Source organism: Sus scrofa, chromosome 14 (genome assembly GCF_054392235.1).
Source record: "Sus scrofa isolate SSC_HxYL_T2T_F1_AM1 chromosome 14, Sscrofa_HxYL_maternal_Yorkshire_Landrace_v2.0, whole genome shotgun sequence".
In the NCBI taxonomy this organism is placed as follows: domain Eukaryota; kingdom Metazoa; phylum Chordata; class Mammalia; order Artiodactyla; family Suidae; genus Sus; species Sus scrofa.
The window spans coordinates 93,524,913-93,539,448 of record NC_139396.1 but is presented as its reverse complement, the minus strand read 5'-3'; the positions used below and the strand labels follow the sequence as shown (position 1 = coordinate 93,539,448).

The 14,536-nt window shown below is 40.2% G+C and overlaps 1 protein-coding gene across 7 annotated transcripts in view; it reads right to left on the bottom strand.

Moving 5' to 3' along the window:
• Window positions 1-14,536, bottom strand: part of MYPN (myopalladin) — a 104,791-nt gene that overhangs the window by 40,336 nt on the left and 49,919 nt on the right. For all 7 annotated transcript variants that reach the window (XM_021072494.2, XM_084997066.1, XM_013983298.3 and 4 more), the window contains 4 exons: window positions 12,816-12,930; window positions 11,657-11,728; window positions 4,684-4,825; window positions 1,534-1,557 (listed from right to left, as the gene is read on the bottom strand). In XM_021072494.2, the coding sequence (XP_020928153.1) occupies window positions 1,534-1,557; window positions 4,684-4,825; window positions 11,657-11,728; window positions 12,816-12,930 (353 nt within the window). The remainder of the gene's footprint in view (window positions 1-1,533; window positions 1,558-4,683; window positions 4,826-11,656; window positions 11,729-12,815; window positions 12,931-14,536) is intronic.

The window sequence follows — 14,536 nt, the reverse complement described above, 5'->3', positions numbered from 1 at the left end:
TTGTTGTTGCTACACTAGTCATGCTGACTCTATTCTTGCTAAGGTGGTGGCATGTGCACACAGTCTTGGTCAATGAGGTATTAGGGAAGGTCTCCTGCGGGGTTTCTGGGAAAGTTTTCTTTTGCTCTTTAAAGGGGATAAAAGACAGTGTTATTCCCTATTTTTGCCTCTGGATATTGTCATCTGCATGTAATACCCAGAACTATGGCCGCTGTCTTGGGTAGGTGAGGAGAACCAGCCTAAGAGGATACTTGGAAGATGACAGAATAGAAAAATAAAAAAGAGCTTGGCCCTTGATAATCTTTGAGATGCTAAGGTGACCATTCATTGTCAAGACTGCCATTTTCTAGGGTGACAAGATAAACTTTTCTTTTTGCTTAAGCCACTTTTGGTTAGGTCTATTTTACTTGCTGCCCAAAGAATTCTCAATGATGGAGAGGCAGAAAGTTTGGTTTTGGTACCTCTCTGTCCTTTCACTGAGTCTTTTGCTTCCTTCTCTCTGTTCACCTTCTCAAACATTTGCATTCTCATCTTTCAGCAACCTACACTCAGAAAATGATCTGACAAATTCATTCATATTACATTATACCTGCCTCATAAGATAAAGTATTCTCTCCCCAAGGAGTATTTGCACTGTACAAGGTGGAAGGAAGAACTCTCTGGACATGACGTTTTAGATCATGGAGCTGAGGCTTGTTTGGGGTAGGGACCCCTTTTGGGTGACTTTGAAATTATTTTGTATATGAGACTGCCTAGTGAAGTAGCCTGCTTTGGTTGAAAGTATCAACCAAAGCCTGAAATATATTCAAGGGGAAAAATGCTACTCCACTACAAGGAATGCTAGAGTAAGACTGCTCTGGTCTTTACTATATGCCCAAGAGCCTAGCTTAGGGCTCTGCAACATGGATGTTCATTGTCTGCATCGGGAATGCCTTTCCATTCAGTTTTCAGGAGAAAGAATTATAATAGTGAAACTTCAAACCATCATTCTTACCCATGGGCATAGATACAATCTGATTTTTCAGGCTGATCACAGAGAATATTCAGATGTTTAAGCTGTGGTTTTTGAGTGACTTATATTTTCTAGAGATAAGAGCTTCGCCTACTGTCACTTCAAAGTGGTCTTAATATCCTCCCAATCCAATCTTCTAACATCACAAACATTTTTTTGATCCTGTGAATTTCAAAATCTGATGCATAACCTTTGAGATACATATGCTGTGGAACTGGAATTGATCTAGCATCGTGGAAATTGCTCTGCCCAATTTAAGGAGGTCATGAGTAGGGGCCAGGGAAAGAGGGAGAATATTCCTAAGAAACATTCCTCAACAACCCAGAACTAACAGCATTCACATTAGGCATTGAATATATATTCCAAATCTGCACATACTCCTCCTTTCTCCTACAGTAATAGCTAGTGTTGGCTTGGGTATTCTTTCTAACACTTCTCTTCTTGACACCAGTGTAATTTCAATATGTTTTATTCTGTAAAAATCATTGCTTTCAAAGAAATGAAATTAAAATGATCTTTACCTGGCTCCGCCATGGATCGAGGTTCTAAAAGAAAAAAAAAAAAAAGATTCTGAGCATTTATTTTACTGAGAAGTGATATTTTTTGAGAAGCTTCCTTGGCAATTTCAGTCTTTTGCAAACTCGTGAGTGACTTGACAAGGCTCATTGATAAATGTCAAGTAAAATGTCCTAAGCAGCAATGACCTTGACAGGGAGAAGATAGTTGTCACAGAAGGGCAGCAAGAGAGCTGCTAACTAAACGATGTGACCATATCTTGGGACACATAAGCCTTAGGTGAGGAAAAGTTACCGATTTAGCTGGGATTCAGGACTGACTTGTTTTTGTCGTGCCCTTTCAGCTTAACCCGAAAAAGTTTGTGAAGACTGAGACATCAGGGCTTTGGGCGCTTACGTCCTCATATAATGCAGAATATGCCTCCTGCTCTAAGATTTCTTATATTCAGGAGCCTCAGGATCGATGACATGTTTCTCAAGAGCAGGTTCCTTTCATTTTTATTTTTATTTTTTTGCTTTTTAGGGCCATACCCGTGGCATATGGAGGTTCCTAGGCTAGGGGAATCGGAACTACAGCTGCCGGCCTATGCCAGAGCCACAGCAACGTGGGATCTGAGCTGAGTCTGCGACCTACACCACAGCTCATGGCAATGCTGGATCTTTAACCCACTGAGCAAGGCCAGGGATAAAACCCGCAACCTCATGGTTCCTAATTGGATTCATTTCTGCTGCTCCATGATGGGAACTCCAAGAGCAAGTTCTTGATCTTAATATTCTCTGGCATTCCTGGAGTTCCAGTTGTGGCTCAGCAGTAATGAACCCGACTGATATCCACAAGGACTCGGGTTCTGTTCCTGGCTTCATTCAGTGGGTTAAAGATCCAGCATTGCCTTGAGCTATGGTGTAGGTCACAGATGTGGCTCAGATCTGGTGTGTCTGTGGCTGTGGTGTAGGCTGGCAGCTGCAGCTCTGATTCAACCCCTAGCCTGGGAACTTCCATATGCTGTGGGTGAGGCCCTAAAAAATCAAAACAAAACAAAATATTTTGGCATTCCTGAAAGTGCCTACTTGGTACTGAAAACAAAGGCTCAGCTAATGTTTATGGAACTGTAGGCAGTCGGGAGGTAGTTGTTGAACTCAGTTAACCATCTTCTACACATAGAACTATTGGAGTGGTTTTTTTTCCCCTCAGTTTAAATGGTATTCAGAATATATTATTATTGCCTCTACTGCTGTTAAACAGTTTGTTAGGTACTTTGATTCATATATCTATTCTAGCTTGTGATAGGCAGAAACAAGATAACAGGAGTTCCTGTTGTGGGTCATTGGTAACAAACCCAAATATTATCCATGAGGACTCAGGTTCGGTCCCTGACCTCGTTCAGTGGGTTAAGGATCTGGCATTGCTGTGAGCTGTGATGTAGGTCACAGATTCGGCTCGGATCCCACGTTGCTGTGGCTGTGGTATAGTCCAGAGGCTACAGATCCGATTCAACCCCTAGACTGGGAACCTTCATGTGTGCCCCTTAAAGAAAAAAAAAAAGAAAAAAAAGAAACAAGTTAACAAAAAAGCAAGAACTTTTCAATGTATTATATGACTGAAATGAGTCAAGGTGAAAACATTGCATGACAAGAAAAGAAGTAACGATTTGGATACGTAAATAATTCTTATGATAAAAAATAATGAAAACCCAATAAAAATGGACAAAGGATTATGGACAGAATTTAAAAATCAATACAAAGACCCAATCATATGAAAAATAAGTTTCCTCCCACCTCTGATTAGTGAAGTCAGATTAAAACAAGTGTTCCCATTTTGGGAATTAGTGAGGATTAAAAAAACTTTTAATGCCCATTGTTGCTGAAGGTATAAGACAAAAGGAATTCTCATATGTTGCTGCTTGTGGTAGAATGTAGCTGGAACAACATGTGTCCCAGTCAAATGGGGCAGATGTGGTTTATTGCAGGGATCTTTGTATAATAATTAATAGCACCCTCTTTTACTCCCCAGAATGTCCCAGATTAGATGATCAATTATATTGATCATCCTAAATTTAGTTCAGCCTTTTTGGATGGAATTTTGGCAGTTTATGTCAAAAGCCTTTTAAAAATGTGAATTTATAGTAACAAGTCTAATTCTCAAATTTATTTTCACAGTTATTGACAAAGATCTTCTTTGCTAACATGCTTTGAAACACACTTTATAATAATAAAAATTTGTGAACAATCTACATGTTCAACAATAGAGATTAAATAAATATGAAATTGTATCAATTTATTTTTAAAAGTAAAAACATCTATCAATTAGATTGGAAAGATATTCATGAAACATTAAGTGAATAAAATCAATTTACAAAAAAGTATGGTTTATTTTGAAAAAACATCTGCATAGAAACATTTTTGGAGAATATACACCAAAATAGTAACAGGGTTTAGTCTGGTGGGTCATGATTATAAGCGTCTTTTTTTTTTTTTTTTTTTTTTTTTTTTTTTTTTTTTGCTTTTTAGGGCCACACCTGTGGCATATGGCAATGCCCAGGTTAGGGTCAAATTGGAGCTAAGCTGCCAGCCTACACCACTGCCACAGCAATGTCAGATCCAAGTCGTGTCTGCAACCTACACCACAGCTCACGGCAACACTGGATCCTTAACCCATTGAATGAGGCCAGGGATTGAACCACATCCTCATGTATACTAATTGGATTCGTTTCCCCGGGCCACAGTGAGAACTCCCTATAAGTGATTTTTAGCTTATTCTTTTTCATTACATTTTAATTAGTTGTTAAAAGTTCTAATAAATGTACACACTTTAAAAATGAAAAATGTAGACAATAAATTTATAGAAATTATCGGAAAAATAATTTTAGGAGCTCCCACCATGGCACAGCGGAAATGAATCTGGTTAGGAACCACAAAGTTGTGGGTTTGATCCCTGGCCTCACTCAGTGGGTTAAGGATCCAGCGTTGCCCTGAGCTGTGGTGTAGGTTGCAGATGAGGCTCGGATCCTGCGTTGCTGTGGCTGTGGCGTAGGCTGGTGGCTATAGCTCTGATTAGACCCCTAGGCTGGGAACCTCCATATGCCATGGGTGTAGCCCTAAAAAGACCAAAAAAGAAAGAAAGAAAGAAAGAAAAATAATTTTAAAGCATCAACTTACTTTTCTGTAAAATTCTAAAATCTGGAGAATCTTCTATCAAGGTCCCCTCTCTGTACCACTCAACTTTAGGAGATGGAGCTCCTTTTACTCTGCATTCGAAGACAACCAGCTGACCCTCAGAAGCTGATAGATTTTGTAACATCTGTAATAAGAAGAATATTCTTAGAAACCAAAATTATACACTTTTTGGAATCTACTTCCAGTGCAGAATTTTAGAAAAAGATACCATTGCCTCCATATTTGGATTTTCTCCAAATCTTGTACATTTTCAGCATCTTCAATTCTGAATGTACATTGAATCTATTTTTGAAGATAGAATCGTTTGAGCCCTTAGGAAGCTTTTTCCTCACTGTCTTCTTCCTTTTCCTCTCTGTTGAGTGCCAGACAAATTTACTGAGTACTAGGCAAAACATTTGGAAAGTTTGCAAAATACTAATTTTTTTGTAAAGTAATTCTGCTTCATTTAAGAAAATGCCCAAGTGGAGTTTGGTTTTCAGAAATAACAATTTTGAAAATCTGCAATGAGTGTCTACTAGCTGTATTCAGCCTGAGAGTAATGTATTTTTCCATGCAGGAATCTTCCTTGAGGTGGAACATCTCTGTGGCTCAAGACTGACTCTTTTCTTGACTTTGCCTTGTCTACCTTTTGTAGTCCTGGAAATTGACTTTTGTTTTGCTATTTTGTTTTCCTTTTGTATTTTTTACAGTATAGCCTCCATGTCTGTTGAGGGAGATAAACAATGACAGTTTCTATAAAATCAGCCACATGTGGAGTCCTACATCATGGTGAAAATAAGTCATAATTTTGTGAAGGCATCAGTAAACACTCTTCCACACTTCCACACAAAAAAGTTGACAAAAATCACTTTCAATTGTAAAATATCAGTATATGTTGTATTAGACTCTATGGGAGAATGGAACTCACATGCTCCTTTCACAACCTGTCTTTCCCTCATTGTGATTTGTGAACTTAAAGTCACACATTCATTTGTGTAGTTGGTACTTCATTTGATTATGAAATACTCCTTTGGCATATTTTTGTTTTTAATTTTAGCCAAAATATTATAAATATGGAAAGGTTATGATTAACTTCCTCTACAAGCTCCATTAACAACAAATACTACAAGGCTTGTATTATTACAATTTTGACATCTGCCTTTAGGAAATATTGGCTCTTGCTTTGGAGAAGGGGAAAGCCTTCTGCTTTGGTCATTCACTCTTATAAATATTTTGTGATTGTTTATAGCTCTTGTCCTAACAATTTATGACATTTCGTGCATGGGCCATCATATTTACTGCATTTACATAAGGAGTACAGGATTGAGGATGGCCACATGGCTTAGCTTAGTCTTTTAGGAGACTTTTACCTCAGAAGGGTGTGTAAATTTGTTTTTGAACTCCAGGGGGCGCTGCAGTTCAAAGTTAGTATTTTGTCCTTTGCATTTTCAAATTTGTTTGCTGAAGCAATTCAGGATGGGATTGGCACAGAGTGGTTTCTGAAGTAGTAAGGAACTATTTGATTAAAAACCTGGTCATTCCTCGTCTACCCCAAAACAGTAGCTTTTAGTGACAAGAATGGAATGTTCTCAGTAAGCAGGGAACATCAGCGAGTCTTGGGTGCTCCTGGCAAGCGGGTGAATATGCCTTCCACTCTGACATCTGAGTAAATTCTGTGCTAAAATGGTAGTTTGGGAGCCTGTTCAAAACCTTAATGACAGGAGTTCCCGTCGTGGCGCAGTGGTTAACGAATCCGACTAGGATCCATGAGGTTGCGGGTTCGATCCCTGCCCTTGCTCAGTGGGTTGACAATTGCCGTGAGCTGTGGTGTAGGTTGCAGACGCGGCTTGGATCCCGCGTTGCTGTGGCCCTGGCCTAGGCTGGTAGCTACAGCTCCAATTCGACCCCTAGCCTGGGAACCTCCATATGCCGCGGGAACGGCCCAAAGAAAGAGCAAAAAAGACAAAAAAAAAAAAACCTTAATGACAGAAGATATCTCCCTGGGATTCATACATAATGAAATTTCATTCCTTTATGAGGCAAACAAATTAGAAAACCAAAGCAACCCCCCCCAAAAAAAAGTGGTAGCAGAGGGATTGAATAAATAAAATACAGGGATGCATATTAAAAAATGGATGTAAGCAGAATGAGGTCAATCTATACATTCTCTCTCTTTTTTTTTTTTTTTTTTTTTTAGGGCCAAACCTGTGGCATGTGGAAGTTCCCAGGCTAGGGGTTGAATAGGAGCTTCAGCTGCTGACCTACACCACAGCCACAGCAACACCGGATCCTTAACCCACTGAGCTGAGCCAGGGACCAAACCCAAGTCCTTAAGTATACCAGTTGGGTTCACTTCTGCTGAGCCACAACAGGAACACTAATCTATATATTCTGACATGGCCTGTGGTTCAGATATGTGAACCAGTTCTCAATCTGCAGAGGTTATACCAAAGTCCTGCTTGCAAAGGGACTTCTTTGAGAGAGTATATTACTCACAGTTGAGACCAACATTAGTTGGTTGTAATTATTCACTTGTCTTTGAAGCCCAAGGCCTGTCTGTGTTCTGTTTGAGAGTTCAGCCAATATACCTGAGATACTATGCTTATAGAATATGCCTGCTAAGTGTCTGCAATGTGAGATGGAAGCTCATTCCAGCATGACACATCAATACTCAGTGAAGGAGTTGCCCCGAGTCATCTTAACGAGCCACTTAGAAGAGATTGTTGAAAGTCATAGTTTGAAGGATGATGGTTGTTTTGTCGAAAACTGTGCTTTTCTACCAAAGTCTCATGAGAAGAAATTGGCTCACACGACTGCACGTCAGGTCCAAACCAGTTACACCATCTGAACATGGTGTAGATAGGGCCATGTTCAACACACAGCAGCAGGTCTTAGGCTGTTACCAAGAGAACATTGTATACAGACTCGATCCTATTCTTCTTGACTTTCTTGAAGATGAATAAGGCATGAAACCATCCCTAACTAGCAAAGATTAAATTAGCCTTAATTAGGAATTATGGATCTGAACTCAAAGTCACTGTAACAAAAAAGTCTACACCCTCCTGAGGTAAACAGTATCCAATGATTAAATCTGTCGTGTGGTTCATCACCATGCTGATCATCTGGGAAGACCTTCTCTGTAGGGGGACACGGAACCTTGAGAAGAAGTTTTCCACAGGCATTTGATATTGGATTTCTTTCTCTATTCCTCCTAAAGACATGCTAAAATCACAAAGCGATGAAAGCAATAATTCCTTCTTAGCTGAAATGGAAGTTATTCACCACAGAATAAGTATTACTATGTGCCTGCTCTGTGCCAGATGTTATAAATGTGAGCTAAAAGGACACAGTTCCCGCTTAGTGGATCTATATCTGGAAGTATAATGCAGGGACATCCTTGGGAAAAGGCATCTCCCCCATTGATTAAAAGAGGGCAGCTACAAGGTTCATATTGTCATTTTATTTTTTAAATCCAGTTGCTGTTTTTGCACCTTGTAAGATGCTGGAAGTGAAGGTGTATATGCTTTAGGCTGGATCAGAGCAGTTTTTTTTACTGATAAGTCTTTGAAGACCTTTTTTGCTCCTACATTGTTACAAGTGCCCAGGGTAGAGCTGTGTCAGAGAAGTCTCTGGAATTGTCAAGTTGGGGAGGGGGGCCCATGTAGTCTTCAGAAACTTAGATCTGACCACTGGCCCAGTTATTTCAGGGTTTCCTGTCTCTGCTATTATATAATGAAGTGCTGTTCTTCAAATTTTCACTTCCCCTGCCCCCTTGCACTCTTCAAATTACTGCTGAAGCAGTTGGAGCCAAGGCTGCTGCAGCCTTGAAAGCCTGCCAGAGCAGCTGCTGTTGGAGTGGGAGCAGTGATCAGAGTAAGATTCTAAGTTGATCATATACTTCCCTGCACACTCAAGAAGTGTGAGCACGCTCCCCCCCCAAAGAAACAGAATGAAAGTGTTTTTGATACTGTACAGAAGATGGAGGATAGTCTATCTCCATAAAATATTTTAGAACATAATTATCACTTACAGGTAGAGCAGTGAACTAGCATATGTGGCCCCAGGCTTCTCTCAAACTCTACCACTGTTTTGCTGTGCAACCATCCTTTTTAAAAGAGGGTAATACCAGTACTTCCCCATCATCAGAACAGGAGTTAAATAAAAGTCTGCTCTCTAATCATTGCTTTAAAAAAATGGCCTCTTGCCATGACTGGCAAAGAAATGCTTTGTTGGGCAGTATAGAAAGTGAGTCATAGGGACTGGAATGCCAGAAGTCCCTAAAGAAGTAAATAGAGCAGGAATAACCCGAACAGACATATGCCAGTGATCAGTTATCATGGCTCATGCCACGTGATTACCATCATCAGTGGCTCTGACTCAGAAATTTTCTAATGACACTGGCAGTGACTATGACCTCAATTCTGCCCTTACCCATGGAAACTAACGCAAGCACATCGTTGCTGATAAGTCCCTCTGGAATCTGAGCCACAGCCTATCCTAGGGCCTTACGTCTGAACAGCCCTGATCCCATTTATGGAGGCAAAAGCATACTTCCCGAGGGCTGAGAAAGCCTCACCAGAGTGTGAGTCTCTGTACTTGGTACTGTTTTCCCACCATGGATCAAATGTTTTTGGAGATTTACCTAACAAACAGCAGAGACTGATGACAAATTCATTTCCCCATTTTTATTTATCAAAGACATATATGTATCTGCAATTCAGAGCATCTAATGAGAGGGAGGTAAGCAATCACTATACAAAAGCAGCTAAACTTTGAGCTCCCGTCATGGCTCAGCAGTTAACGAATCTGACTTGCATCCATGAGGATGCAGGTTCCATCCCTGGCCATGCTCAGTGGGTTAAGGATCCGGCTTTGCTGTGAGCTGTGATGCAGGTCACAGAAGTGGCTTGGATCCTGTGTGTCTGTGGTGTAGGCTGGTAGCTACAGCTCTGATTCAGCCCCAGCCTGGGAACCTCCATATGTTGTGGATGTGGCCCTAAAAAGCAAATGAAGAAACAAAACAAAAAAAGAAGCAGCTAAACTTGTTGCTAACCAGTCCATGAAAATTACATGTGAAGAATGAGTGTTAAAATCCTACTAGAATAATAAAAATGGCTTTGGACTTCTTGTAACGTTTATGGACTCCTATCTAGATATTAGAGATAGCTTTCAAGATGCTCGGGAGAGACAGAAACATAAACAGCTTTATTATTGTGTTAAATATTGTACCAGAGATAGGTACCAGGTGATACAGATGCAGCAAAGACAGAGCACCCAAAAGATCTGTAAGTGTGGAGGGAGATAAGGGCACCTGTCTGGTGTCTGGCTGGGCAGATGGTGGTGGGGAGAAGAGAGGAGGAGACTCCAGTTTGGGACTGGGTATAAATCATTCTGCAGTTTAATTGCCTTTGAAGAGTCACAAAAAGTGTGACAAATGGGCATAATAAATTAAAGTGTCGAGATTAATTGGCATTTAAAGCTTTGATTTAAGGCTAGTTGACTTAGCAGTGAACTAAGAAAGGTAGCACTATCAGCTATTTCGTGCGCGCTCTTGCTCTCTCTCTCTCTCACACACACACACACACACACGCACGCATGCATGCACGCACGCGCGCGGTCCACTTATAACTCTTCATCGAAGTCTGGTATTCACCAAGCCAGAACATGTTGCTTTCCTACCTCAAATCTTTGAAAGTAGCAAAATTTAAATTCAGAAAGCAGATTACAAGAAACAAACCATAAAAACTGAGGGATCTTGTTTCTCATGAAAATACATGCCCACCTGATATGGTTATGGATAAACACGTCTCACGCTCAGACTCTGCTTGATTTTGGAAAGCCATCTTGGATGAGCTGATACGGTGGAATTTTCCTAAAATTGATGTTTTGGTGGAAGTTGTGAACTTAGTTCTTCCTTTAGGATTGGTACTCATTGCCGTTAGTACTTTTTGCCATTTTGCTCTAAAACCATGATTTCTTAGCCCTAGGACTAGTTGGCAATTTGGGCTGGATAATTCTTTGTTTGGGGAGGCTGGCATCTTATTATTACAGGATGTTTAACATTCTCTCTTGGTGCCATCCCCCAGTTGTGAAAATCAAAAATGTCTCCAGACATTGCCAAGTGTCCCTTGAAGGGCAAAATGAATCCTGAGTAAGAACCATTGCTCTAAACTAAAGTGTACTTCTGAGAGGATAAAATCTCCTAGGGCTTAATTTTGGTGTTCGTCAAAACAATAAATTATAAATCCAGGCATAGACTCAATCCATGTGGTTTTCATAATACCAAAACAAACCCAATGCGACTCAGTTTTTCACCTTTGAATTTATTGTCTTGGGCAACATATAAACGAAGTCTATGTTGTATAAGGGAAAGAAGAGTAGAATTGAGAGAACGTATTTCTAGTCCTGCTTCTGCCACTAGCTAGTTCTGTGACATTGGATGTATTGTCTGAACCTCCCTTGGTTTTTTCATTTGTAAATGAAAGTGCCTGAGTAAAATTTCCAGTTCTGCATGCAAAGATTATGAGACTCAGAATTTGATGCCATTGCAATAGTTGATACCATGGATTAGAAAAAGAAAGCTCTTTGTCCTAGAGTGAGGCTTTATTTTAAGCTAAGACCATGTAATGCTATCTCCTTGAGCACCAAAGACATCCAGAGAAACCTTTGGAATAGTAAGTGCTGAGAAACATACCACCTGACTCCTAGGTGCAGCTCCTGTGTTATCAGCAATAGGAAGGCCATTGAGATCAATAGAATGAGTGGCGGTGACATTTCCCTTATTACACAAACTGTTATTAGAAATCTACAACTTGAAATGACATGGTAACAGTTGCCACAAAACCCCAAACCCTGTACTGTATTTATACAAGATCAAAATTCTGAGATAAAGTCATTGAATTTGGGATCCCACAACTTTGTTTGGGTATTGTGATGTGTTTAAAACCATGGCAGAAAGAAGTAATGTTTCGATTACCTTTGTAAACACAGGAGCTGCAATGATAGGTTTTCCGTCCAATCCTTGCAGATAGTTGGTAGGGCTCTGACACTGTTAGGAGGGAACCAACAATAGATTCATTGTCATTAGGATTATCAGACAGGGGGCTAGATAGAACACATCTACAGAATTTGGCATAAGAAACTAATCCAAAACCAAAGACTGACATTTTCTATCTATGAATCACAGATTTCAAATTTGATGCTGAACTGATTGTATTTCTTTCTGGGTCATGGTGGCTGTAAATATCCTTCACCCATCCCCACCCCCTCACATATAAAGCTATGTAATGAACACTAACCCCCTGAAGAGGTTCCATAGGACTTCTGAGGCTCCACATATCACGGGGAGAAAACTACTAGGTTAGAACTAAAATGCGACCATTCTGCATTACTAAATGGGTCAGATAAGAACTATGTTTAATTTTTTTTTAAATATGGTAGAGCTTTCTTTTTTATGTCAATATTTGTATTCAAATATATCACTAGCACATTACAAATATATTTATGTTAATAGAATTTCATATTTTGAAAGTATATGTGTGATATACATTTTTATGTATGCATGGAAAATACCTGCAACTATCTTCTAGGTACCTCTGAAGAGTGGGGGAAGAGGAGTAGAACCTTGACTAAGGTTTGTATTTAGTCTGCATTTTAAAAAATGTTTTTACAAGAAGCATGTACTCCTATCATTATCATCAACTTGAAGGATGGGAGCTTTTAATATTTTCTAAAAATTAGTTTCATAGTCACTCTATCTTAGAAAGTAGTAAATTTTTATAGCTCCATGAAACTGAGTTTAATGATGCAGTATGTCCTGGGCCAACGTGAGAGCTGGCTTTAGATATGCAATCAGTGCTCTTCCAAAAGCTGGAATGTCAGAGACTCATCTGTAGAGTTTCTTTTCCTATGAAATTTGCCTATGAATTTAGAGATTATGTTCCCAAAGCCAGGGGAACCACTGATATCATATATCAGAAGTGCAAAGTGATTGTCATGATGGTAGGAGTGTGCTGCCCAAGGTCATTATGAAGTTGCAACAGAGGAGAACACGATCGTGCCATACAAGCTGGTCATGGTTACAGTTCCTGCCTATCACAGTCCACGGCACTTGAGTTCCACTTAGACTCTTGTACCTGCTGAATGGTTGACACCGTGGGCTGGGCCCCCACATTCTGGGCTGGGGGTCCTGCTGAAGGAATGGCTGCAGAAGTAGTGGGAGGGGATGACACCTCATTTGGCTTCTGGATTCTGAGAAACGATGAAAATATAGATTAAAAAACAGACCTATTGTTGTTGTGAAAAGTCTTTCAGCTTTACAAAAATCTCCATTCAACAGTATTGCACAAGAGCTTCAGTATTTACTGAGAGCTTCTTTGCTACAGACTTTGTTAGGCAATGTGAACAGGAAGATGATAAGATGCCAGTTCTGTCCTTGCATTAGCTGCTTTCTGTGGAGCCAGGGACTCAAGCAAACTCACAACTGAGATTCAAGACAAGTGCTGTGACAGAGCATGTGCAGAAAACCTTTTGAGCTTTGTTGCTGCCCTCTGTATTTTCCCTCCATCTTCCATTTCAAGCAAGAGGCCAGGTTTTAGAAATCTCTGGGACTTGGGCATGGCAAAAAGCAGAACAGCTAAGTCAAGGAGCTCTTCAAAGTTACATAAATTAAATGAAGGAGATTGTCTGAAGGGCAGGAGAGCCAGGAAATATTCTTGAGAAGGCTGCAGAGGGGTGATTATTTCAGTTTTGTTGTTGAGAAAAGAGAGGTCTGTGGATCTCACCAGAGAACCCAACAAGAGGGAGAACCTGAGTCTCAAGGGGATGGCAGTCCTTCTGTTAAAGGCTCCCAATCCTGTTAAAGACATCAGTACCCAAGCATGTCGAGAAGAAACAAAGCACTGGACTTGAAGGGACCTTGAGATCTGGGACTTGGGCCTCTTCCCCATAACCTGTGGGCATAGATGACCGATGATAGCATGTTGCCTAGTTGTTACCTTTCTCTGCCTCAGCTTCCTCATCTCTATCACAGGGAAATAATCATGCTTACCTCAAAGAGTTTTTGTGAGGGTTGCACAAGGTAATTCATGTAAGATGCTTAGAGCCATGTTTAATATCAAACCATATATCTCCATCTTTATACCCAGTGAACTTTGCACAACTGTGGAAGGAGAAGGGGACACCTGATAATGACTGATTAATTTTTTTCCCCCAGAGCCAGGCAGGATAAGAGAAAGAAGCAGAATTATTTGATGATGTAGAGACTATCAGTTTTTCTGAAGCATCCATTTGCTTCTTCTACAATAATAGAATCCCTGATTTCTTTACATGGCTCCTCCAAAAAAAGATTACATTTCCTAAGCCTCCCTGAAGCTAGCTGTGGCCAGGTGACTGCTTTCTGGTCATAGGCTATGAAGGATAGTGATATATATGATTTAAGAGAGATGACCCTAAAAGGGGGGGGGGTAGGGTGTATCATTTATTCCTTCTAATCTTAGACTAAGAAGATAAGGCTACATCTTAGAATGAGTTGAAGGAGAAAGCTGGGAGCAGACCCAGTGGACTGTGGAGCTGTTTTATCAGCCAGATTTACATGTAAATGGGAAAAATATTTGTCCTAAGCTACATTTATTTGGGGTCCTTCTTACATACCACTGGAGCACATCCTAACTACTCCAAGTAGATGTAAAGAAAATGAACAAATGAGATATTTCTTGCTTATTTAGGTTTGTATGTCAAATTCATACCCAATAGGCTTACAACACCTGTTTTGAGAGCCTTGAGGAAGGAGTGATGAATGTGCAGTGGAGGAGGGGTTTATTATAGAACTTGATGGGGCTTTGAAGGATAAATTAGA